The following is a 27,963-nucleotide window of genomic DNA, read 5'->3' as shown; positions in this document are numbered from 1 at the left end:
AGTGCCCAGTACTTTTACATACTGCTGTTTCTCATGCTTTTCACACTGAAAACAAATTATACATATGTTGGATAGATGAAGGCACTCCACATCTTAAGGGATTTAAAGAAATGCTAATGTAGACTATCTCTGGCTTTATATTGGTCATAACTGTCACACTTTCTTTGATGGATATTCTAATCTCTAAGTAACCTTCTGTGAGAGTCAGAAACCTGCTCTTTAAAGATTCCCATAAAGCCTGCCATCCCCCTCCATGCAGCCATCATTAGTGTGTGTGTGTGTGTGTGTGTGTGTGTGTGTGTGTGTCTGTGTGTGTCTTTTTCTCTTCCAAATATTTCTGCTGCATATTGTTCCTGTTCTAACTGTATAATGTAAGTACATTTAAGCTGCATTGTGCTTTTTAAAACTGCGAGATTCCTGAGGCTGTGTAGCTTGCGCTGCTTTTGATCTTTCATTTTAAATGTAACATTTTTCTGATTGCAGCTGACACACATTCGGATGGAGCTTTCATTAAAAAGCTGCAGCCAGAAGAGTCGGTGGGACTTTAAGGTGCAGCTCAAAGTCCCAGACACAATGATCAGATAGAAAAGGCAGGAAAAGGAACAAATGCTGGGGAGGTTAAAGTTTCACATCATGTCAGATTGAAGGAGGCAAATGGGTTCGTTAAGGAGGGATTCAGCGTCCTTCTGCGGCATTATGTAACTATTCACTTAAATTAAATTATCTCTATATAATCTTAATGCTTCAGCTCATTGTGACATTTATGGATATCCTGATAACTGTTTATTTGTGCCCTTTATAGCATGATTAGTTACCACACAGCAAGAAGCCAGGGGCATTTCTGTGTGGGTTTCCTACAGCTGCTCCAGTTTTTTCCCCACAATCCAGAGACATGCAGCTTAGATCAACTGGTGATTCAAAAATATACCGTAGATGTAAACTGGTTGTCGGTCTCTCTGCATTAGATCAGTGACCTGCCCAGGGCGTACCCTGCCGCTCTATCCATGACAGCCAGGAAAGGCTCCAACCCAACTGCAATCCTGAACTGGATAAGTGGAGGAAAATGGAGGGATGCATTATTTATCTGCACTTTCTCTAAAGCTGCAGTTTTCTAATGTCATTCATTAGAAATTACAAATGATCTCTGTATAAAATTTCAATATCTCAGCCAATAGAAGAGCTGAATTATAGATCAGGTTATGAAACTGAAATTACAAACTTAAAATAAAATAGCTTCTTATTTTACATCTGCTTCCCCTGTAAAAGCAAAACAAAACAAAAAACATAATGTGTAAAAGTACAGTACAATTTACTGAAGGAATTTTCCATGTTAATTTTTATGGATTTGTTTAACCACACATTGAAATGTACCATTTATGATATAAGAAGGACAGAATAACAGGTTACCTTTTGTGATATTGATTTCACATATGAATCATGTGATCAGGATAAGGAAAATACAAGATAGCCCCAGTGTTGTTAAAGGTTTGCAGATGTAAAATCTTGAAAATCAATCAAATCAGCTGTGCCTTCATTGCATTTGTATGATCGTTGTCATTAGAAAAAGGCAGAAGTTGACTAAAGCTCTAAAATCACCTGTGAGGATATAAAGCTTATTTTAACTGTTGTGCAGAACAGTAACAGATTCTTGAACCAATTCTCTGAAGCCACTGACCCCTTTCATCCAGTAACTTTACTGAGTGTGTCAAAGTGAACATACATTATCTGCTTTACACTCCAGGCCACATTTGTCAAGATGATGCTGAATGTGATGTGAATGATGTCTTGTAGCCTGATCCTCAAGGAACAAAAGATTTAGCTGAGTTTTTGTTTTCTCACTGAGGTTTTTCAAGAAAATTAAATGAAAAGTTGTGTGGTAGAGAGATGTCTTTAGAATAAATACTGAATAACTCCATATTTTGCATATACTTGAATACTTCTACACATCTGTGCTTACAGTACTTTTTTAAAAACAAAAAGTTCACTGAATTGTTTCAGCTAGTGATGGGTAATAGTTTAAATTCTTCTGTAAAAAAAGGAATAAACCATAGCAGTATTAAACACTGGGAACAGACTGCACTGTTCAGCTTGTAGCACTGTAAAGTTTGTCTGCTGGTTGCAAATGGGATTAACTTTACAAAAGTTATGAGAAAAGTCAAAAGCAGTAGGCGAGTTCTTTGTGTTCATTGTGTTTTGCTCACGTGCAGAGATTCCCGCCGTTGGCCACAACAGCTTGAACTCCTTCATCAACTGAGCCTCGCCCACAGTGAAGCTGATCACATTCAGAGAGGCTAAATGGCACCGTGATGCTGCACAGATCAAGAGTGTAGAATTAGACAGCGCTGCATCTACAGCTCTTTTTGCACTGTGGTATTTATAGATTTCACAAATGAGCTGGAAAATAGTGCGATGCACAGGAGAAAAAACACAGATGTTTAGAGGCTTATTGATTTTAGGTTGAACTTCAAATTTCTGCTTTTCTTCCACACCCTGGTCTTTTGCTTTATAATGATAATAGCTGGGTGTGTTTTCATTAAGAGGAGCTATTTCTGGAAGCACTGTACACCTTTACAAACATGCAAAACCATGGCAACTACACTTAGCTAAATGTGTTTTAATATAACTGTCATCAAAAAGCTGAGTGCAGGGCTTTTGATGGGTGTGGAGATGCTGCGTGCGGGTAGTTATATAGACTCACTGCAAATCAAGACTGAAAAAAACGTTAAAATTAAATTATTTAACCTTCTGAGCTAAGCTGAAAGACACATGTGAAGGATAGTGCTGTGATTCGGTGCGCTGAGAAAAGCAAAGCGTGGCGCTTCGCTACTGCCGTATTTTCCCCACAGATACACAATTTGGGCGGGCTGTTCACAGACTCTACTGATGACCACTGAACATGACAAGTGATTCTCATCTGAGGAGCACTGCAGAGAATCAAAGTGACTTTGAGGCCCTAAGCCCTCCTGCCAACACAATGGATTTGTCAGTCACATCTGCTGCTTCATAGACAAACAGAGACAAAGGACACAAAGATATCAAATTGTTTTTGGATCCTGCTTTTAAAGGTTATGTTTAGCATTTACGCCTACTTTTAATTGTTCTCATTGATACAATAATTTCTGTGAAATGCTGCAGTGTGTCTGCGTCGGGCAAAAAACTGAAAAAAAAATTGTTCGAAAATAATTCACTTTATTTTTTCTCTGGGTTATAAAAGTTATATGAGATTTTTCTGAGACACTACAAGGCTTACTTAAGGATTATTTCTTTGCCTCGCACTAAATCCAAATGGCCCACATGTTAATTCACACAGTCCACAAAGTCAAGCTCAGCACAGTAGATCAGCTGATCTCAATGCCAGCCCACATGAGCTGAGAGCTCAGCTGATGCCCTTAGTTAATTTCAGGTATGGCACACTAATTAAGCTAATTATCCTTATACATGCTTATACAGTTGCAGCACATCTGCAGGCCACTTCGCAGCCATCCTCCACCTTTTATTCTTTCTCTTAATTAGTGTCATGGCAACTTGATGCATTTTGAAGGTGCAGATATGGTCAACATTGAAGTTCAAGCTGAGCTTCAGAATGGGAAAGAAAAGTGATTTAAGTTAGTCTGAAGGTGAAACAGTTGCAGACAGGCCGGTAGGAGTATTTTAGAAAATGTTGAACTACTGGGATTTTCCCATATAACCATCTTTAGAGTTTATAGAGAATGGCCTGGAAAAGAGAAAATATCCAGCTGTCTGGGTGAAAATGTCTGGTTGATGATACGTTGAAACCAAGCACACCATTGTTTTTCTTGTGACATTACCAATAAGTTTGATGTGTCACGTGGCCCTCTTCCTATTGAAAAAACAAAAGTTGTATCCAAGATGGCCGACTTCTAAATGGCCACCATGGTCACCACCAATCTTGAGGAGTTTGCCCCCTCACATATACTAATGTGCCACAAACAGGACTTTAATATCACCAACCATTCCCATGTTATTACGGTGTATCCATATAAATGGCCCATCCTGTAGTAGGAGCACTATGAGGTAATGCAACACACCATCTATTGATAATGACTGTTTCGTCAGACATATGAAAGGGAAAGTGAACTACAAGCTAATCAATACTCTGAACTTGTAAAACTCATAGTGAGAGCTGATTCATATTTTGAAAAATTAATGCCACATTTTTTTTTGCACAAACACAAAAATAAACCATCCGTCCATCCATCCATCCATCTTCATCCGCTTTATCCGAGGCCGGGTCGCGGGGGCAGCAGCCTAAGCAAAGAGGTCCAGACCTCCCTCTCCCCAGCCACCTCCTCCAGCTTATCCGGGGGAATACCAAGGCGTTCCCAGGCCAGCCGAGAGATATAATCTCTCCAGCGTGTCCTGGGTCTGCCCCGGGGCCTCCTCCTGGTGGGACATGCCTGGAACACCTCACCCAGGAGGCGCCCAGGGGCATCCTTGTCAGATGCCCGAACCACCTCAGCTGGCTCCTTTCGATGTGGAGCAGCAGCTGCTCTACTCTGAGCCCCTCCCGGATGGCCGAACTTCTCACCCTATCTCTAAGGGAGAGGCCAGCCACCCTTCGGAGGAAGCTCATTTCTGCCGCTTGTATCCGCGATCTCATTCTTTCGGTCACTACCCACAGCTCGTGGCCATAGGTGAGGGTAGGGACGTAGATCGACCGGTAAATTGAGAGCTTTGCTTTTACACTCAGCTCCCTCTTCACCACGACGGACCGGTGCAGCGTCCGCATTACTGCAGCTGCAGCCCCAATCCGTCTGTCGATCTCAGGCTCCCTTCTCCCATCACTCGCGAACAAGACCCCGAGATACTTGAACTCCTCCACTTGGGGCAGGAACTCATCCCCGACCCGGAGTGGGCACTCCACCCTTTTCCGGCTGAGAACCATGGCCTCAGATTTGGAGGTGCTGATCCTCATTCCCGCTGCTTCACACTCGGCTGCGAACCGTTCCAGTGCGAGCTGGAGGCCCTCACCCGATGAAGCCAACAGAACCACATCATCCGCAAAAATCAGAGATGAGATTCTGAGGCCACCAAAGCGAAAGCCCTCCGCCACTTGGCTGTGCCTAGAAATCCTGTCCATAAAAATTATGAACAGAACCGGAGACAAAGGGCAGCCCTGGCGGAGCCCATCACCCACCAGGAACGAGTCCAACTTATTGCCGGCAATGCGAACCAAGCTCTTGCAACGGTTGTATAGGGATCGAATGGCCCGTAGCAATGGGCCAGACACCCCATACTCCCGCAACACCTCCCACAGGACACCCCGAGGGACACGGTCGAATGCCTTCTCCAAGTCCACAAAACACATGTAGACTGGTTGGGCAAACTCCCCCTCAAGTATCCTCGAGAGGATAAAGAGCTGGTCCAAAAATAAACCAGCAACTAAAAATAAAAGTTGAAAAGCAGGGCTATTCTGTTGTGTAAAACACTGCTGACCACTAATGGCCAAAAGTGTGAATTATTCTTAGAAACAGTCTGAAATGATTGTGACCTACAGAGCTTTTAAAAACACCATAAACAGACATGCAGCAGAACATCTGCTCAGCAGTCGACGTCCTTGACATCTTGCTTGGTGCAAGCAGGTTAGCGAGCTGCAGCCTGACTGACTGATGCTGGATGGGGCCCTCAGTGTACACACCCATATGTCTCTGTCACTAAAGCATCCGAGTCTGTGGGAGCATTTGAGCCTATGCATATTGCACTGGATTTTAAACACACTACAATAAAGGAACAGAGCCAGGATTTGCTGTGGGTTTTGTTTGAAAATTGTGGATTAAGGACACTATAACTGTATTCTTTTCCAGTTTTTAGAGTAATCTTGTGGAGGACATGGAAAAAAAAACTTGTCTGCTCACAGTGGCGACAGATTGAGATGATCCCACCGGATGATCACCCTAAAAATAAGCAAGTGTACAGGACTTGGTGGTAGTGGAGTGATATAATCTTTTATTCAAGCACAAAAAAACCCCACGTAATAAGCCTCCCTTACATGTAGAAATCCAGCAGATGCAACATGCAGCAACGTGACCTTGAATGATCAAAATCAGAAATGCTGCACCAAAATTGTACTGATACACTTTAAAGCATTCTGCAGCAAGGATGTGGTGAAACCGAAATCTGATTAATGATGCCTTCATTAAAAGAAATTACTGTTTTCCACAAAAAAAATCCCTGAAATTATTTTCCAGACAGCACGACTGGTTCGCACTATATTTAAAAATATAGACTTTTTTATGTTCCCTTGCTCCATTTGGTAATAACTATCCTCAGCCTCCTCGATTGGAGCTGTAAAACTAATAGAAGTGGTGTTACATAAGAGATTATCCTAACTCTTATCTTTTCTTTGCCATTCGTTATAGAAAATCAAGTTCTCCATAGAAATTACAACAACAACAAAAAAGGCTCTCCTGTGGTCTTTTGAAGCAAATGTCATGTTTGTCCCCGTGGAAACAAGCTCATCAAAGGCTCGGGATATTCAAGGTATAGGCCTATAATGTGTCCTGGTGTTGTGTCAGCACTTCTGTAACTTTAGGTGAAGGTTGGAGAGGGAAGGGGGGTCTGGCGGTAATATGACCTTGTTTTGCCATGCAGCAGCCACAGCACAACGCTGCACAACTCCACCGGCAGCAATTGTGAGAATCTGACGGATGCTCCACCTTCCAAATGGCTCGAGCTGCATTGCTAACACTTCTTCCGTGCAGCTCTCTCTGCGGAGTTTAAATGTAGGGGCATGACTAAACAAGAGCTTCCTGCCACACTGCTATTGATAATTAGGACTCATAATTTATGACTCACAACTTGCATTGTATATGCCATTGAGCCTGCTGCTGAGTAAAGCCTTCCTTCCAGCAGCAGCAGCAGCAGCAGCATTCAGGCTGTTCTCTTACTGGCACAACATGAGCTCAGGGAGGCTTTCTTTAGCATCCTGCACTGGGTCTCACACCTATAAGAGCTGCACCGAAACATGTATGCAGCATGCTACAGCTTGCTGTGAGGGAGGAGCAGATGCTACCTCTAACTCATATTTGCACGAAGTTTGATTCATTTGAACACTTTTTAGAGGCTTGGTACTGCAAAGCTCTGTGGAATTTCACAATAAAGGTATATTCAATATAAATTATTATTTTACTTACTTCCTGTCTTATAAATCCTTAACCCCTCATCTTGTGTGAGCCCATGCGAAGGCTGGAAGCAAGTAACATAGAGCGGGTGAAAGAAAAAGAATCTGAATGGGGGTAAATGCTTGCTTACAGCATAACAATAAGTGGAAGGTTTCATAAGATTATCTGAATCATGGCAAGCGGCATGGTGGAGCTGTGGTTAGCACAGTTGCCTCACAGCAAGAAGGTCCTGCATGGGTTCAAATCCACCCTCTGGCTGGGGCCTTTCTATTTGGAGTTTGCATATTGCACAGGTTCTCTCCTTCAGTCTATAGAGATGAAGGTAGTGGGGTTAGGTTAACTAGTAATTTGAAGTTGCCAATAGATGTGATGTGAGTGCAAATGGTTTTCTGCCTCCATGTGTTAGCCCTGCAACAGACGGGTGACCTGTCCAAGGCGTACCCTGCCTCTCGCCCTGTTGCAGCTGCGATGGGCTCCAGCCACACTACCACCCTGAAGAGGATGCGTGGATCACAGCTTTGGTCTTGAAAGTAACCACACCTGAACCTGACACCTTTATGAGAATTTAAGTTGACATTAGTGCAGCACCACCATCACCAAATCAAAGAATGGGCAATTATCTTTTGTTTGAATATTCCATCAAAATGTCCCACATCTGAGATAAAGTGCAACTCATCTCGAAGATGAGTTAGAGACTGTGTTCTGTATGATACTTCAGTATGCCTGTCCCTTTTAAATGCTACTGCATTTAACACATATGCCCGAGTTTATGTGGAGGAGGCTTAATGCTTGAGGTTTAATCCCAGTAAAACCTGAGCCCTATAGTGGATTTCAAATGTGTGCTAAAATATTCAAATGCGTTATGACAATATCATTTCACTGCATGGTTTCCAGACAAAAAAAAAAAAGGGGGGGGGGGGTGTCTTTGATTTTTTTTTTTTGGTCACATTTGTAGATTTTTCTTTGATTTCACGCAGGAGCAAAAAAAGAAAAAAAGGAGGGAGGGATGAGACAGACAGACAAGACAGACAGAAATGTCGAGGCAAAAATGAGACAAATTCGGCTGCAAGACTTTGCTAAAATGATAGATCACCCACATGTTTATCTTCAGTAACAAGGCAGCAGCGGCGGCGGCAGCAGGAGCGTGTAAGGAGTGTAGTTTGTGCGCGATCTGAGCTGATGTGGAGCAGCCAGAGACGCACAGGCGTTCTGAATCCTCTGTGGTCATGCATGTAGAAAAACAGAGGGGGTGAATCTGAGGCACCCTTATCAGTGGCAACCATGTGTACGCAGTGGGCAGCATGATGGAGCTGCATCCTCACGCTCGCGGCCATCGAGGAAAAAATAGTGGAAAACGCTCTCGCATGTGTCGCCACACCCAGCAAATAAAGCCAGACACGGCACAGTAGCGAAACCCCCCAAACCCCTAAAAAAACGAGTGTTTTAAACCGGCAACAGCGACATGACAGCTACCGACGGCTGTGGAGGAGCCACAGATGAGTCACACAGCTCCACCAGCGTCCCCCATTTTCATTACACACACAGTCAACCTGCAACCTATGTAGCGGGATTGGGGGGGGGGAGGTTGCCAGTATTGATATGAGGAATAATGCAAAAGGCAAGTGGGTGGATGAATGGATGGCGTGCGGTGATGGTGCACGTGGGGACACTTTAGGAGAGGTGTTCAAAGATGTGGACACGGGCTCTCTTGTCAATGCGCATGATACTGCGGTTCCACTACTACGGCACGCTCCAACTCACCTTGAATCGGCGCACGGCCGATTCTCCTGTCATTCGGGTGCGGGGCGTAAGGAGAACCAATACACGCCCCAAAGACTCAATCAGCAGCCAATCCAGTGACAGGAGAGGCGGACCTGTGGCTGCATTCTCACACTTGGTTTCACTATGCGCTCGTAAAACGGCTCCGTCTACTACAAACGGTGCAGGTGCTCTGTCTCTTCGGGAGAGGATGCGGATGGAAGGACGGGGGAGGGAAGGGATGAAGGGAAACGCCACGAGGAAAGAAAATAGGATATGAAAAGGGGCTTGTGCTAAGAGACCGCGAGGTGCAAGGTCGAATATGAGAGATTGGTTGAACGGGGCACTTTGCGTGGTAATAGCTGGTCGGCAATAGTACTATGATTTGGTATGTGGCCACTCTGATAGCAAGTGTATTCAGCACCAGAGGAACGGCCGCTCAAGGTGAGTTGAAGTGCAATATATCTTGTGCCGCACATAGCTTTTGATTTCTGCTGTCTTCGCGTGCTCTTGGTGCTGCTTGTTCTGATCGCAAGAGATTTTTTTTTGCCTCCCCCCCCTCCCTCCTTCTTCTTCTGTATGTTAGGTCATATGAACTGTGGGGCAATTTGATTCTAACAAATGGCTGCATATCTCATATGTCACGTGAAAGTTTAGCCCTGGTTAAAGGCTGTCAGGAAAACAAAAATTGCCTTGAAAACGGCCTGGCTCATTTACATGGTTACCTGAAATGAGATAGCCTAATTCTGATAACACATCCATGTGTCCACGATGACTGATCACGGCAAAGATAGCTCTATTAATGTGGCTGGTGGGTTTGGCCCGTGTATGTGAAATATGTGAGGCTCATTTGGGTGATAAAGCAGCGAGCAGATTGGAAGATAACGTCCCTGCTGCTGCTGCTGAGGGGAAATGTGTGCATTGTAGGCTATCATAGCAAGCAGTCCCATTTGAGTTCTCCAGAGAGGGGTGTGACCGTCTCAGCCCTCAAGATGGAAAAGTAACTAAATAATGCATCACGTGTCAGATAAAATGCACTCTTGGATTTGATAGAGCCCGCTGCAGCATGCATGGGATTCGTATGCTGAATTTCACATTGCACATGGATGGAGGGAGGGAGGGAGGGGGGTCACGGTGCTGTATGTGATGCACTAAGCACCCAGGCTGCAAGACTCGCCTTGTGCTGATCTAAGAGCTTCGTAAACTAGTCATTCCTACAGTTACAACCTGCACAATCTCCCTTTTGTTCATATTTATTTATTTATTTTTACCAGCACTCTGTATTGACCCATGTACTTACTTAACCTTGCTTTTCCACTTGTGTCCAGAGGAGGGAGACATCTGCCAAGTTGTCCCCTAGTACTTATCCCAATGACCCCCACATACCCAGTCAAAACTGGTCTGCTCACAGGTCTGACTCCTCCTGTGATGTCAGCCAAGGCCAAGATAAGCCCAATATGAAATCTTGAGCCAATGTAGTGAAACGAGTTTGATTTAGGAAGAGAAACCGCTCAGAGGGTTTTTTTTAAACACTCATCATCTGCCTTACATAGATGGGGATCTTAATCATATCGATTCAAAGGTGTTGTCTGATATAGTCACTGCACAGAAGGTGATTTAAGCCTCACAGGCTGCATGAGAGAATCACAAATCATGACATAGGCTATTAGTGACTACAAATGAGAGGCGGTCTACTTGAAATATTACAGGGACCCTAAATATACCATCTGATTGTAGCCTGCTACCACGAAAAATCACTGACAAAGCATGAAAACACCAACTGTGCCTTTTCTTGACTGTTCGTGAACTACAGCGCACACTGACCTGTGCTCAGAGTTTAAGGATTTCTGGCAATAAATGAAGTGTTTTGATGTAATTTTTGGTTAATAGAGAACAAGAAACGACGTGTTAAGTATCAGTATAGGTACAGTTGAAAATAGTTGAAAATGTAGCATACTGCTAAAACATTAACATCAGTATTTACTCTGGCAGCTAATTATTTGGAAGAACATTACTACTTTCATGTGTGTCCATTAATTGAGAATCTACACCCTGCCGCTATTTAGCCTAGCTTAGCATATGCACTGTAGGCAAGGTGAAACAACTACCCTGCTATTAAAATGTTATATTTTTCATAAAGTTTGATGGATTTGCCACTGCAGATTATGTCATTTATTCTTGATCATTGCTTCCATGTATGGAGGCTTCAGGTCCAATTTTTATATTCCAATGGACAAAACAAATGGCCAGAAACTTACTTGCTCCAAAGAAAGAGAATCAAAGTTGGATCTCAGATGAGCTGAGACTTGGCTCATTTTCCATGGCTGGGTTTTTGTTGTATGTGCACTTTGCTCAGTGTTAGGGATTAATAAATGACCGTGAGCCTGCAGCAAAATGATGACATGTTTCAAACTTAAATTCATGATGTCTGGTGACTTGTCTCAGAAATAGTTGCACATATATATTTTATTGCATAAATGGAGAATGTTTTGTGTAATGAGATATAATTATTATTCTTTCGTATACTATCAAATTTATATAATTAATTTTTTTAAGCTACATTCAGTTGTTTTTCAGGTTATTTAATGGGGAAAAATATTCTTTTTTTTTACTTATTAATATACATTGACTGTGGGATTGTGTCTTCCAAAAATAAATTAAATTCTCATAAACCTAGACTTAATCAATTAAAAATGCATAGGAGCAGACATTGGTTTGATGTAGTGGCTGTGATCCCCCGCCTTCTTGAATATACTGGTTGAGATAGTTTGATTACATTCTCACATTGTATGAGAATTCATTCACTAAGTGTCCAAGTCCAACGATGTTAAATCCACTTTAATGAATGTTGTAACAGAGGCTAAGAGCAGCAAACGGAGGCTAACGGAGGCTAACGGAGGCTAACAGCAGCTAATACCACAAAAGCAGCAGCACTAACTGACAGAAAAGTTCTCAGCCTCAGCACCTCAGTATGACTGTCATTTGAGAGAAGTGAGCTTCACTGACTCATCAACTCGTATTGGACTCCTTTTAAGTTTTACAGCCTCCTCCACCAGAAATGGTTGTAGACACATATTGACAGGGTAAACAGCAGACTGACAGCCTACACTCACTATAGATGAATGGTGACCAGAGTTTTTTGTCCTACAGTGGCTACTGTAGCTAGGATTGTGCACCTAAATTGGGAGGGATAAAAACATATAGAGGTAAGATTTTACACAATGTAACTTTCAGATGAGATTGTATGTTAATATTTGATAATGTATTAAAATAAATCACATTTAGATATTTGGATAAACGCTACAAGATAAGAATTTTAGGAAAGAAAGTTCTAATTGAACACATACAGGATAGACATACAGGATAGCCTCAGAAAGAAAATCAAAATATAATATACTGATACACCTGCAGTGACAATAAAACTGATTTTTGGACTAGAATTGTCTTAAAACACTAAGTTGTGTTAATGGTACAACAGGGTTTTGCACAGGCTTTACGCCTCCTTTATAGGGACTTAAAGTGCATTTTGAGATGTAGACGAGGCATCATCTGCAAACGTGTTTGCTGTAATACACTGTGAGGCATGCACAGAGCTTATAAAATTACAATGAGTAGTTTAGAAACCCTTCTGAATAGGTTCTGATCCTTCATGGGTTGATAAGTCTTAAACAGTTCTTGGCAAAAATTTGGATTTCCATCTGAAAGAGACGTGATTCCTGGAGTGTGACCAGGACTCTCGAGTAAAGCAGCACTGAGTTATAAGAAAGTAGTCCCATAATTCGTTAATTGAGTCTACTGCTGTCATTTAGGTAAGGATTACTTTGTATTGTCATTTTCAAGAGTTGTAAAACCACTCCTCAAAGTATTCTGCAGGAGGTCTCTTCCTGTTAAAAGGGAACTTTTTCCTTCCCACTGTTACCAAGTGTATATTCATAGGTGGTTGTTTGATTGTTGGGCTTTTCTCTGTATTATTGTAGGGTCCTTACCTTACAATATAAAGCACCTTGAGGCTACTCTTGTGATTTTTGCACTATGTGAATAAAACAAAAAAAATCAAGAAGACTCAAGAAGAATCAAGAATCATTGAATGGAATTATTGTAAAGTGTAGGAAAGTTTCTGATAAGACTTCAAACTCATTCAATTATCATGCAAACTAATATTTTATGATCTATCTTATTTGATCATCTAACGGCTATCTCAAAAAGTAGCATATTAGTGAACCACTAGGTAATCATCAGTTTGTAGTCATTCTTGTTTTTTAATTAGTAGCTCCCCTCAAGTCCTCATTAACCTGCACCATTAACTGAGCCACACACAACGGTAACTACTCATTTGTTACTGATTATTTCCAACATTTGTTACTCTTTTTCTTTTGCCCCAAGTAGCGACACACCACAGAAAGAAGGTGTTTAGTAGGATTTAAGGACTGTTACTTGTTGTTTCTGTGTCTCCAAAAGCAAACAGAGACATTATTTATAGTTAAGCTTCAGCGTCCTCTTTATAACCTCTTCACCAAATGTAATCAACAGTTTCAACATATTTTTCTGATTCGGTGAACAATCAGTCACAGGAACTAGACATTTCTTATTTTTTATTTTTGCCAAGTGTCCATTGGGGAGACGGCATATGGTGAGGGACAGCTGAGGTTAGCTCAGCAAAGTCAACAGTGACTTGGCAACCAATGAAGGTGAAGCGTGAGGGACACTGACGGCAATACAGAAGTAATTAATTGTCATTGGCCATTGTTGGGAAGTGGTACACTTGAAGGACTATTTTCAGAGTCACTGATGGCTTACTGATCTCCTCCCTGGTCCTCTGCTGGGACTCTCTGTTTTTTAAGAGTTTGTCGAGCTGGCTTTTGGCCAGATGGTATTCATCTGTATTTGTCTTCTTGTGAACCACCTCCTTGATGTTTCACTGGATCCGGAACTCCCTCATGAGCCATGGCTTGGCATGCTTGCTCTTAAATGAGCTGGATATACAGATGCAGATGGGATTTATGAAGGTGTCAGAAATGTCACTCACATATCTGAGGGCTCCCTGAAGCACGGAGGCACCGTCTGAAAACCCTCCTACTGCGTCTGTGGGTCCTGATTCAGATTGTCGTTCAGATAAATGGGTCTGCCTTCGGTTTTTGTCTGGATGCTAGAACTGTCTGGGACATTAAGTGAGGCTGCAGTTCGTGATATGGTTGAAATACTGTTTTGACAGCAGAGTTTTAATTTGTCTGACATCCACTGTGGCTTCTTTCTTTAAACTTCCTCTACAGTTGGGTTTAATGATGTTTTATGTGTTGACTGAATAGGAACTGTGATTTTTCTATAAGATCTAATCTTTGTGAACAGCAGTCAAAAATTAGGTTTAGGTAAGCAAGGCTAATCTGGTGATAGTTTCACAATTTATTTAAAATGACTAAAAACACAACAAATAAAGAGTTAAATTTGGTTTAGATTTAATTTATGGTTTAATGTGATTAGAGATTTAATATGATCCATGTTTGATTTTTTTCTTCACTTTTAATTGAGAATTAAAACTGTTTTTACTTAATGAATGTGACAAACACCTGCACACACACATGCAAAATCAGATAATGACTGTTGAATTGTTTTTTTCTGGTTTTGATTTGTTGAAACCTGATTTTGATATTTTATGCATCCAATTTCCATGATTGTCTGACTTCTGTGTCAGACAATCTGCACTTAATGAGCACACAGTTCACTGGGGGAAAACAAGCTGGAATAACCAAAATTACTTTAGGGACTGGGTGCCAGTGCATCTGCATTAGAGCTCTTTGGCGTTGACACCATGGCCTCACTGGACCCAAAAGCCAATTTAATTAAAGATTTCAGATTTTCTTTGTTGTCAGTAGTTTGGATTCGATAGTCTTTACTATCCTCCAGGGAAAATATAGTTTGGAAACTGCACTTAGCCAAGAGGCCAATAATTCACATCATAAAATGAGTTAAGAACATAAATAAATACATATGTATACAGTCTGGACTCACAGCAGTTCATAATATAGTCATGACCTTCTATCTATTGATTCGTGCTGGAGGACATGAATTTTCCATTTTTTCTTTGTGCCCCTGAACATGACTTTTGAAATGTACTGATTAAAAGGGAGCAAAAAAATCCAGCTACTTAGGGTGGAACGGGGTGGAAGAGAAATAAGTCATCTTGACTTGCATACCAGAGGCCCAAATACAACTCATACATGTCACAGCTTCAGTTTTGTTTTTTAAATGCATTATAAATTTCAATTAAGTTACTTTATTAGAAACTACTGAGTTAGATTTACAAAATTATCATGATGTAGGTTAAAATACTGGCTGCCGTGTCTTTTTTCCTGGTTGCCACAGTGACAACTTCCTGCTTTCTCTACAAAAAACGCCATGTTTTTGACATGAAATACATTTCCTATTTAAATGCTTTGCTTACAAATTCATACTCATAACAGCTCGTGTGCATGAACACAAAAAATTGGATTCATTTTTTGTGACTGTTTCACAAACTGTCACGTGACCCGGCTGATATATCACATGTACATCATAATAAAAACATGCAGCAAACTTCTTTCAGACACACAAAACATAAACAGATTTCGCTAACATTTGTTGTGTGTAGTTATTTATTTAATAGTTTACACTCTCTCAGTGACTCTGATCAGATCAGCTGCTCCTGTGTTTGTGGCCCTCCAAACACATATGTGGCCAATGGGGAAGTTGTAGTGGGCAAACTATGAAACATCAACACTCATAACGTGGTTAAAGGTTTTTTTCTCCCATCACTTCTTTTTAGGTTTTCATTATATTTGTTGATACTATGAGCCCAACAGTTTAGTTTCTCAGAATAAGAAGCTTTCCATTATTTAATCGCCTGACTGAATTAAGTTGATTGGTAATAGAGACAGTAGCTTCTGGCCCACACAAACTGGCTAGTTCAAGTCATGTGAAGTCCTTGATTTTTCTTTCCTCTTGTCAAGTTGAGCATAAAGTTACAAGTACATAAACCTTTTTTCAGTTTTGGGTTCTCAGTTAAGAATTAAGAAGCATTGATTAATCACTTATTATTCATTTCATATCAGTTTAAACTTGAAATATTTGTCCAGTGTGACTTTGCTTTATATGTCTGCCAAACAGTTCTGCAGTGATCCCCTCCTGATTCTGTCCAACCAATCGTTTTTCTGCAGACATACTGTACAAACTCTTTCTCTCACTCTCTCAGTTTTTCTCTGCGCCTTACGTTGTCGCTCGCTGTCGTGAGAGTAAAGCTTAGTAAGCTTAGGAGAGGGGCCGTGCTCAAGCTGTGGATGGCAGACTTTCAGTACTGGGCATGTGCCAGCTCTTTCTGCTGATGCCCCCTCCCTTCTCTACTCCTCCTTCAGCCAGTCCAGTCCCAGCGGAGTCTCCAAACAAAGCCTGCAGCATTCTGGGAAAGCCAGTTTTTCAGAATATGTGGTTCTCGTTGGATGGACTGACACCTGCAGCCTCATCTCTCTCGAAGCATGTAGCAGTTCACTGCTTGCAGTGATAAGAATAATATAATGTGCCTCAGTATGTCAGGTTTAGTGATATGTACAAGTTGTCAAGTCGGCATTTCTTCACATGTGGCTAAAAAGTAAATAAAATGTGAATTTGATTAAAAAGGCAGTCGATCAAAAAATGTACTTAAAGATTAATCAGGGATTTAAACTGAGAGGAAATGAACAATAAGTGGGTCACTAATTCAGTTAGGTGTGGGTGATACAGCTTCAAAATTCTATCATGATATTTCAAGCAAACTTGTGATAGCGCTATTTCTGACAATATAGAAAAAATACTGAACAGTGTTTCACTGATGCGTGCATCTTACAGACAGAAACATTTATTCGTGTAAGGAAATGCATTTTCCATTAGTCAAATGGAAGCAAATGGTAATATAACGTGTTTCAGAAGTGTTTTTCCTTCACAGTACCTTAGTTACTTTGGTTTAACGGTAACTAAAGTAACAACATTGTAAGTCTTCAGGAGCTGGGGATGGGAATTGATAAGAATGTAAACCGGCACAAAAAAGCGAATGTTTCTGCTTTCGAAACGTGAACAGGTAGCCCGACTGCTCATCTGCTTGTTACCTGTTGAAGTTAAGGGTCTGGTTGTTTGGGTCGGCATTCACTCAGCTTTCACTCTGGGTTCTTAGCTAGCTTAGCGTTAGCATTTTTTCACCAGATATCCTCTCAAGTTTTTGCTTTCACCTTTAGTGGGCATATTTTATTTTTTGCATATTTTGCAAAGTTTTGTGCTTTTTTGGAGGTTGTTGACAAAGCTTTGTTTTTAGATACTAAATCATGATCCTAGGCTGACATGCTGCTCTCGCTCTGCTTTGGCTGGTTCGGTTCGATACTTTGGTGTCACGGTTCGATATTTTTTCGATACAAAAAAATGTTCATGCCTTTTTAATTTGTCATTTATTAAAATTATAAATATATATTTTAACTCAAAAGTACAGTTTTTAAATTTAATGTTGCTGAAACAACAAAATAATTTAAAAATACATCTATCTGATCGAGAAATCACTCATCTTTGGAAAAGAGAGTTTATTACAGAGAAATGGCTCTTTCTAAAATAAAAGCTATACTATACGCTTCTTCTGGGCTATATTCTCAGCAGCATATTAAACATATCAGGTCCGCATAAGGAGAATCATGTGCTAACGGCTGTCTAAATGACTCGGGTAAAGTTTGTAGCATGCGTGCTTGTTGTTTTTGTCTGCTTTCACTTGTCTTTGCACTAGGATGATGTCGGCGTAAATGTGCAGTCATATTTGTTGTGTTCCCACTAGTGCTGTCAGCGATAATAACGTTAAAATGACATTAACGCCATAACGCGGCAAATCTCCGTTAACGAGTTACCACGGATCGCCCCGTGCGTGGGGCTGGACGGCGTCAACACGTTAACAAGCAAACTGCGCTAACGCACTAGTTCCCACCAATTGAGCATTGCGTGGCACATCCGACATACTGTTTTGCTTTTGTCCATGACGCGCTTACCATCAGGATAGATAGAAGATAGTTCCAAACGCCAGATCTGAATGAGGGTGGGGGAGGTTCAATTTCGGGTAGCACTGAGGCAGTTGCCATGTTGCAATGAGCTTAGCTTCTGTCTTGCTAGCTTGCGCTGCGCTCAGTGGATCTGAACTCGACAGTGCAGCCTAGGCGGAGTAGTCGAGCATTTGCATACAATGGATAACAGAAAGCCCGGTTTATTTTATCCATATTTCATATATTTTACATGCAAATGCTCCTATTCTGTTACTGATCTGATGACTTATGATGAAGAAATCCTCAAACTATTAGCAATAAAATGTATGAGTTAATTTCTTATTCACTTCTAGTTTTGCTTTTTAGAAATGAACATTTTTTTTGGAAAACCTATGTTATATTTGAAAATATAAAATTAAAATGTTTTGCACTGTTTATTATGTTTGATGAGGTAAGTAATTGGTTGATTAACAGTTTAAATGTTAATGTTAATTGTTGTTTGTTGAAGCCTTTGACAGTGAAACAACCAGTGAGAGAACTTGAGGTCTGTTGCTTTTCCACAAAGATCTCTGATGATGTCTTTATTTTAGAATCAAAGGAAAAAACATTGGGGTTTTTGTTGAACAATACAAATAATGAGGAAACTGGATACACTGTGGTGTTCGTATATTGATATGAAAAGTCTCAGGGATGGATGCTTTTCCTGTTTCAGAAAGTACAGGCAAATACTATGTTAAAATATATGTTAACCTTGGATTGGGCATGACTTAGAAGGTTGTTGTCATTTATTCATGAGGACTTTTTGGACTGAGTTCAGTGACTGATAAAAAAAAAGAACCATATTCTGATCAGAATCAGCCGTATATGTTCGAGTAGCAGGCGCTGAATGCAAAGACAAGTCCCTGACCATGTTAGCTTTCGGTGTTGGGAGTTGTAGATAAAGATCCAGACAGACTGGGCTGGACTGAGCAGATAACACCAAGGCGCTTCATTAAAGGAGGCAGAGCGGAGTCCTCTTCATGAACATGGTCAGTTACTTGATTATACACAGTGAACTACATATAACAGAAATCAGTTTTCATTGTTTCCTTTAGTTGAGGTCAAATTAGGTTTAATTTATTTGATTAGGTCTTACAATACTGAACCCTTAAAGTCCCCACTGAAGAAGCATCCCAGCTGCAGGCTGACCTGTTTGTTTCTCTGACAGACTTTGTTCAACAGTCTCTATAGTCACTCTTCAGTAGTTCAGGCATCATTTTACAGATAATCTATATGCCATATACAGTCAGTGAGAATCCTATTAGCAGCATTTGTCCGATCAATTCTGAACCAACGCAGCGGCTCTCCCATAAATTCTGCATCTACAAAAGCTTCTTCATTTTCAGGTTTTGTTGACATTATCAGAAAGGTGATAACTCTACTTTATGCTGAGGGTGTTAGTAGAGCTGTGGTGGTGGACGACACTGCGTTATATCAACATATCTTGTCCATCTGATGTAACATAAATAGGATTGCACAGATACGGTAAAGGAGTATGAGACAGAACAGAACGCCGCTTGTAAAGCGCTTCATTATTTAGGGTGGATTGCAAAAAAAAGGGGGCATTTTGGGCAGTCAGTGTTTTCTTACTGAGCAGGACATACCTGATATAGTAGATGCATCTCTTAACTCTTGCTGGATACTCAAACATGCTGTCATAATCTAAAGTGCTGTCACTGAAAGTCTCTGTTTTTACTGCCTGTGTTTTATTGATTGCATTCTTGTGTTTATATGGTTATGGTTTCCTTTTATCATTCATGTTTCTGTCTCTTTGTGTCTAAGCTTACATGCTTTTGCAACTTAACTTGGTACTACAGCTAAAAATGAGCTTGTATGGTTGAATCTGGCATATTTGCACGATGAACTTCATGTTAATGAATGTGCAGGTTCCTTTATAAATAACTTACCATATTTGTTTTTTGAATGTTTATTATATAGATCAGTGCATAATATTGAGCAGATCCCAGTGGTAGCACCACCATGGACTTCTGGGAGTGGGGCGTCTTGGCACTGGGATGTTGGCAGTGGATCCTTTGGGTTCTGTGGGTTGCACAGTGGGGTCTCTATGGATCCTGCAGATGTTCAGTCAGATTGTGTTTTTGTGCTAATCAAGCCCTGTAGCTACATCCACTTCCCTGTTTGGGGAGGCTGTTGCCATCAGGGAGTGCTTTAACAATGAGGGTTGTGCTGGTCTGCTAGGTTAGATCAGCAGTAAAGTAGTCCCCATATAAATAGCAAACTAAAGTCTCACAGTAGAACATTGCATTGTGAAGAGGTGATCAGTGGCATTCACTTTGGCTGTCGATAGTTTGAAATTTGTGGCTAACTGGTGTGCATTTTAACAAAACAAATACTGTTTTCTTATTGTTATCAAATGAGATTTGACAAATTGTATGTGTTAATATGTATGAAAAGGACTGAAGCACAGTTTAACTGTAGTTTACGGAACAAAGTAAGGCAGGAACACAACTGCAGATACTGAATGATGATAATACAACAGTTCCTATCCTTCTAGGTCATTTACAAGACATACTCCTCCTAAGAGTTAGTCACATGTCTTACATCTTAAATGTGTGTATTCAGGAGAAACATTCACATGCATATGCATATGTCCAGCGATAGATGTGGATTCCACACTTACATCGTGCTGAACTGCAGCTTGAGTGTGACAGTCAGTGAAAGAGGAAGCAAGCTTGTGAGAGAGGGAGCGAGTGAATGAGAGGATAGGACGATATGTGCAGTTGATGTACGAGCAGCTCATATGGAATATAGAAGCTGTGTGTCGTGGTTACATATGGTTTACTGATGCAGTCTTGTGCGCAGCTTTAATTAGACAAGCCATGTGAACTCTCTAATATGTGTTATTAGCTGCAGTGTTTTTTTTTTAAACATTTATAAATCATCTAAAAATTACTGTGAGAGACTTTAAAAATGACTGAATGGTTTCTCTGGCTTACAGCTACTGCCAGAGATCCCCTATAATGTGCAGCTCTGCCAGAGCAGCGCCCAGTGATGTTGGTTTGCCCTTTGTGCCTTTGGCAAGCCAAGCTCATTTCACACATCCATCTTCTTTCTCCTCTTGCTGCACGTTCAGGTGTCAGCACATCTATCGCATCCCTGACTGAGCATTGCTTGTCAGTGGAAGGGAACCTAGACATTAAAGAGGACTAAATAATGAAGAGATCTATATCAGATTGTTCCTGTACCGAAGAACAGAGTAGACACAAGGTGCAGCTTTAATTTATGTGCCTTTTTAGATTTCCCCAAAATCAAAAAAACAAGCAGGAACTTAAAAAGCTCACAGATATTTAACTGACAGAGACGTTTTTATTCCCATCTGAGGTGGAAAAGTTGGTAGAAGAAAGGAAGAAATTCAAAATTCTGTTTTAGATGTTTTATGCAGTGGAGTTTATTAGCAGGATGGTATACAGTAAACAGAGTATGAATCTTTGAAATTAAATGATCAAAGGCTTAAGAGAGTACAGCACATAGGAAAGCATGGAGACATGATGTGGTAAAAATGGCATCCAAACCATCTTAACATTTTAATCTGTGTCCATTCAACAAAATATAATGTTAAATTTTGAAATAAGCAGTCCACCACCATGTCAGTTATTTAAACGATAATCTTTATTTCTTAATTATGGTATCAAATTGTTTATTGAGTGGCATTACTTCTACTACATTTCTGGCATCGGGACATCCCTACACTTCACTGAAGAACCAAAGTGCGTAGAACAATGTGGAAACTACAGGTTCGTCTAAATCCAGGATTTTCTGTGTGCAGTTCTTGGGGTTCCACAATCACTTGAAATGTAATCACAATGAGTCGCAATAGCTTGACACAATTAAATGAAACTGATTGAGTGATACTGAAAATGCGTGCTCTGCCGACAGAACGCAAAGCAAGCGTTCCATAAATCACTGCCTGACAACCTGTCTGTATGTGCCAATCACAGCTGGTCCCTGCACCCCTCAGCTTGAAGTCGAGTCTGGAGAGACACCAACATGTTAAAAGACAACTACACCAAACAATTCAAATTTCTGGCACCGTAGAAGGTTAAGAGTTTGTCCTTCGAAGCGGATTATCATTCGTTATTAGGAACTGCTTTGGATTTAGTGAAAGTGATATTAACCACGAACAAATCATATCCAAGCAACACAGCTGACTTATTCAGCCGCTTGCAGAGAGACTATAAACTAATCTGTACTCAATGTTTGAAGGCCAAAAAAAGTGCAGTGGTTGCTAGTAGAGCTGGGCGATAGAACGATAACGATATGTATCGCGATATAACTTTTACTCGATAGAGAAATTAAACTATCGCGATAGACTTCGCCGCTCTTGTCCTCTTAAAAAAAAAAAAAAAAAGGTCAGCCAATCCAAATTAAGTAGCACAGAGCCGAACCAATCACAGCCGCAGCGTCACGTCGCGTGACTTGTTACGTACAGCACAAGTGCCAAGCCGCACGTGTGTTTGTTTGGGAAGCAGCCAGCGGGTAATGGAGCCAGCGCGTAATGGAGGAAATGAGTGTGCCGACTAGAAAAATCAACCGAGCGTGACCGAAGAGAAAACAGATGATGGTTCCAACGCCGGAGAGATTGTCGAACGGAAGAGCCATAGAAGTTCCGTAGTGTGAAGGTATTTCGGCTATTTCAAGTCTGACAAAAAACAGAGTAGCGTGCACTGTAAATTGTGCCGAAAGCAAGTCTGGAAATACAATAAACTGGTGCATGCGTCACACTGCGCCACGTTATTGTTTCGGTGAAATGAATTTCTACAATACTGTTACTGTTAATTCTACTCTCTGCAGTGTTTAAATGCTTACATATACACACAGTTACTGTCCCTCCACACATACGACTCGGTTCTGCTTCTATGCCCCAGCTTTGTTTACTTTTTCCCACCGAGGCTTCTAGACTTCTGATTGGCCAACATTTCTGCACGGTTAGGAATCTAGCGCCACCTGCTGCTTTGGCATGTTCATAGCAGCGTTTTCCTTCATTTCTGCCTTTATGTGTGGACGGGATTATTTTTTTAAACGAAAATGGAAAATCTCAGTTTTCAAAAATACCCGTGTACGCGTGGACGTAGCCTCAGTCTCTGACTGGAAGCGCTAATTCGTCATTCGGCTTTTGTCAGACTAAAGTAACTGTTAAAACTGTTTGAAAAGCTAAGGAGAGATTGAGAATTTCCTTTTAGTTCTCAGTTTATTTGATATTGACAAAAGTTAGTCAATTTTGTCTGTTCTTCTGTAAAACAAACTAAGATTTATTTTTAGAATTAATATTTTGTTTCTAAGTGGAATTGACAATTTAGTCTGTTTCGTTTGTTCTATTTTGAAACTTAAACGCTTTAGCGGCTGCCTTTTGTGTAGTTTGTAATATTTGCCTTTATTTATCTGAAAAAGTCTCATGTTCCTTAAGTACATCTACCCTGTTGAACTTATTATGGGAAATAAATATTTAAATAAAAACAAGCTGCTGATTATTTCACATTTTACTTGTGAGCAACGGCACATTTAAATCTTACAAATATAGTTATTTGGCTTATATCGTGATAGATATCGTTATCGCCTGAAATGAAAAAAACATATCGTGATATGAAAAAATCTCATATCGCCCAGCTCTAGTTGCTAGCATGAATCATCCAACATCGACTCAGATTTCAATGAAAATGAACCTGTACATTGTGTCAGTGTCCCCATCCAACCCATAAAGACAGACTAAAATCACCAACAGAATCACCAGGAGATACAGTTAACAAAAAAGACTTCAGGAAAGTAGTCAACAACAAAAGATATGTTATTGCTTTGCACAGTTATTTTTTCAGAGTGGTCAAAACTATATAAAACTATATAACACCAAGATGGTAACACAATACACAGAAACTTGGATTTTGAAACATAAAACAGCAAATCTTGGCACACAATAGAAATAAGTTTTTTTTGCTAAATTTGCACCACTTATAGAAGATTGTTCAACTCTGAACCCAAACACACATCTTTCTGCCCTGGTTTGATGCATAAATTCTTTTCTACATTTACTCAATATGAAACTTTGAGTATTCATGGTTTAAGTGGTACAATAACTGAAGCAAAAACTAGCAAGGAAAACTGCCAATAATTCACAAGTTCGTTTCATGACACACATCTTTATTTGAAATGTTTGTACCATATAGGATTTAAAGGTCTTGCACACACAACCTTTAGTTTATTCCACAGTAACTTGGAAGTTTTAGATATTACTGGCAAAAATTAACTCAGTCCAACACAACTTTTTAAATCACACAATGAACCTTCACAGACATCACACAATGACATTTTTTGATTTTAGAGCATTTCCATCTCATCTCATGACTCACACGGTCATCTTGTAAAGCCATTGTCCTTTCCTGTTTTGTTTTTCGTTTTTACTACACTTCCTTCCATCCCTGTTTTAACCCTTGATCTGTGTTCTGCTAAAGCTAACTTTCAAATCACTGATTACCCCGAATCCCCCACCCCATCTTCCATTTTTCCTTTCGCTTTCACTTTTGATACCAAAACATATGTCAGTACCCATGAAATTATGACTGTCGAGCTAATACTGCATGTGTGTAGTGATGAACTCGGGTCGTACCAGTCTATTACATTAAGAGTTTTGGATCCTTAATTCAGTGCATTGCTACCAGTCATAAAATGTTAGTGACTTACCGGTGCTCTTCCTTACTTTTTAAATTAGACTTTGTGACAATGAAAGCTGCTAATATAATTATACTCTTATATGCACTGCTATAGTTATAATTGTAGTGTAGGCAGCTATATAGATAAATATAGCATGCTAACTACAAATAAACGCCTTGCTTTTTCTTTGCTAATACAGTATAATATTTTGGACCAAAGTTTCCTGTTTCTTTATAATAATTTCCAAATAATTTGTTCCCATGTTGCACATTTCTCTGTAATACATTCTTTGTTTCCATCAATGTCATTATTTTATTATATTTTTACATTATTATTTACAATATATAGTAGTGTTTTATTTTCAGCAAATATTTCCTAAATAGTTATTTCCTATTCTGACTTGTGTTATTCTTCTGAGATAAAGGCCTTAATCCATATACTATATCTGACCTTTGGTAATCAATTAACAAAGTCTGATTAAATCCTCTTTTACACATCAGATTATAGGCTTTTCTATACACAACCCATACACCTACACTCTGTTTATCTGTGCATTTTTGAAATTCCTCTCAAATAAGAAGGTTTTAAATAAGCAACTTAAATGTAGTTTATGTTACTCATTATTATACTGACACCAATTATAATCCATTGAAGTTTTAAAGTATTTTTGTTAATTCTTTAAAAAAAAGTTTTTTTTTTAACTTTCTGCTGCATCTTTCCTTGAGTGGAATAGTTTGTATTCTGTTGTAGTTTAGGTGCTGCATGTTTTAATTGTGCAGGCCCAGATTAGCGCAGTAACACAGATATGTATAGGCACACACAGACTCAGGCTATTTGCTGATGTGACCTTCAGCACATGCAGGCTGGCATTCAATTACCGCCCTGTCAGTGGCCCCTCCAGCCCAGTGGCTGCATGTCCTTGAGATTCTCTCTCCAGCCTCTGTCCAGTCTATATTCCATTACATCCTCCACATCAGGAGCTCTGTCCAGCATAAAGCGCCATTCAGCTCCCCATCACTGAGAAGCACGCACACATGCACCCACCCACCCACACAGCATTTTAACGTTTGATGTATCCCTTACAAAATCTCTGACTGCAGTGAGCAATGGTTATCCTCGCTCATGTGCTGAATCAAATCCAAGCACGAGGTAAGTATTAGATTTTAGTTTTACTGCCTGAAATATTGCTCCAGTTTCAAAAACAAGGTTTAGGCAGCCTAGATCAGAAATCTGAGCAGAGTTAATCAAAAATTGTCTCTCACTGAACTCCCTTTATTTTCATATTTTGTGTTATTGGGCCTTATTACTATCAAAACATTTTCGCAACTCCTCTCTGCCTGATTGTTGCCCAAAATTGCCTTGAGAGGCTATTCACGTTACAAATCTGGGACCATTACTGAAAGTACACTGTAGTGTTCTTTTTGTGTGAAGAGCCATTTTAACCCACTGCCATTTGAAAAACGCTTTGAGTTTAAATCTGTGGCAGATTTGACCCTGCGTGCCACTGCTGTTCTGTTGCGATGATTCACGTGCTGGTCTGGTTGACCAACAGCCGCTATTTTATTGATTTATGGTGTTTATTACATTGCTGAATCATGTGAAAGCTTGTTTCCAGCATTGAAAAGATATTTTTTGCTATCCATAAGTCAAAGTTTTGGGTCAATATTCATTATATATCTCAAAATTGCGACTTAATAATGCAAAATTTTAAGATAATAACCTGGGGGTGTGTATATATACATACACACACACACACACACACACATATATAAAAAAAAAACACCCAGCACGCCCCTGCGGGCGGTTTATCCTTCAAGCTCGGGTCCTCTACCAGAGGCCTGGGAGCTTGAGGGTCCTGCGCAGTATCTTAGCTGTTCCCAGGACTGCGCTCTTCTGGACAGAGATCTCCGATGTTGTTCCCGGGATCTGCTGGAGCCACTCGCCTATCTTGGGAGTCACCGCACCTAGTGCTCCGATTACCACGGGGACCACCGTTACCTTCACCCTCCACATCCTCTCGAGCTCTTCTCTGAGCCCTTGGTATTTCTCCAGCTTCTCGTGTTCCTTCTTCCTGATATTGCTGTCATTGGGAACCGCTACATCGATCACTATGGCCGTCTTCTTCTGTTTGTCTACCACCACTATGTCCGGTTGGTTAGCCACCACCATTTTGTCCGTCTGTATCTGGAAGTCCCACAGGATCTTAGCTCGGTCATTCTCCACCACCCTTGGGGGCATCTCCCATTTTGACCTCGGGACTTCCAGGTTATACTCCGCACAGATGTTCCTGTACACTATGCCGGCCACTTGGTTATGGCGTTCCATGTATGCCTTGCCTGCTAGCATCTTGCACCCTGCTGTTATGTGCTGGATTGTCTCTGGGGCATCTTTACACAGCCTGCACCTGGGGTCTTGCCTGGTGTGATAGACCCCAGCCTCTATGGATCTTGTGCTCAGAGCTTGTTCTTGTGCTGCCATGATTAGTGCCTCTGTGCTGTCTTTCAGTCCAGCTTTGTCCAGCCACTGGTAGGATTTCTGGATATCAGCCACCTCCTCTATCTGCCGGTGGTACATACCGTGCAGGGGCCTGTCCTTCCATGATGGTTCCTCGTTTCCCTCCTCTTTCTTGGGTTTCTGCTGCCTGAGGTATTCACTGAGCACTCGGTCAGTTGGGGCCATCTTCCCAATGTATTCTTGGATGTTCGTTGTCTCATCCTGGACTGTGGTGCTGACACTCACCAGTCCCCGGCCCCCTTCCTTCCGCTTAGCGTACAGCCTCAGGGTGCTGGACTTGGGGTGAAACCCTCCATGCATGGTAAGGAGCTTTCTTGTCTTTATGTCAGTGGCTTCTATCTCCTCCTTTGGCCAGCCTATTACCCCAGCAGGGTACCTGATCACGGGCAGGGCGTACGTGTTGATGGCCCGGATCTTGTTCTTACCATTCAGCTGACTCCTCAGGACTTGCCTGACCCTCTGCAGGTACTTGGTGGTTGCAGCTTTTCTAGCGGCCTCTTCATGGTTCCCATTCGCCTGCGGGATCCCCAAGTACTTGTAACTGTCCTCTATGTCTGCAATGTTGCCTTCTGGTAGTTCAATCCCCTCAGTTCTGACTACCTTCCCTCTCTTTGTTACCATCCGACTACACTTCTCCAGTCCGAACGACATTCCAATGTCATTGCTGTATAGCCTGGTAGTGTGGATCAGTGAATCGATGTCTCGTTCACTCTTGGCATACAGCTTGATGTCATCCATGTACAGGAGGTGGCTGACAACTGCTTCGTTCCGTAGTCGGTATCCGTAGCCAGTCTTGTTAATGATCTCACTGAGGGGGTTCAGGCCTATGC

At 41.0% G+C, this 27,963-nt stretch overlaps 1 protein-coding gene across 2 annotated transcripts in view; it reads left to right on the top strand.

Annotated features, from left to right (window-relative positions):
* The first annotated feature begins 8,962 nt into the window (after positions 1-8,962).
* igsf9ba (immunoglobulin superfamily, member 9Ba) overlaps positions 8,963-27,963 on the top strand; it is a 78,412-nt gene continuing 59,411 nt past the window's right edge. For both annotated transcript variants that reach the window (XM_082501940.1, XM_082501941.1), the window contains exon 1: positions 8,963-9,344. In XM_082501940.1, the coding sequence (XP_082358066.1) occupies positions 9,281-9,344 (64 nt within the window). In that variant the 5' untranslated portion in view covers positions 8,963-9,280. The remainder of the gene's footprint in view (positions 9,345-27,963) is intronic.

This window comes from Aulonocara stuartgranti (assembly GCF_965226115.1).
Source record: "Aulonocara stuartgranti genome assembly, chromosome: 14".
NCBI lineage: Eukaryota > Metazoa > Chordata > Actinopteri > Cichliformes > Cichlidae > Aulonocara > Aulonocara stuartgranti.
This window is presented reverse-complemented; position numbering and strand designations above follow the sequence as displayed.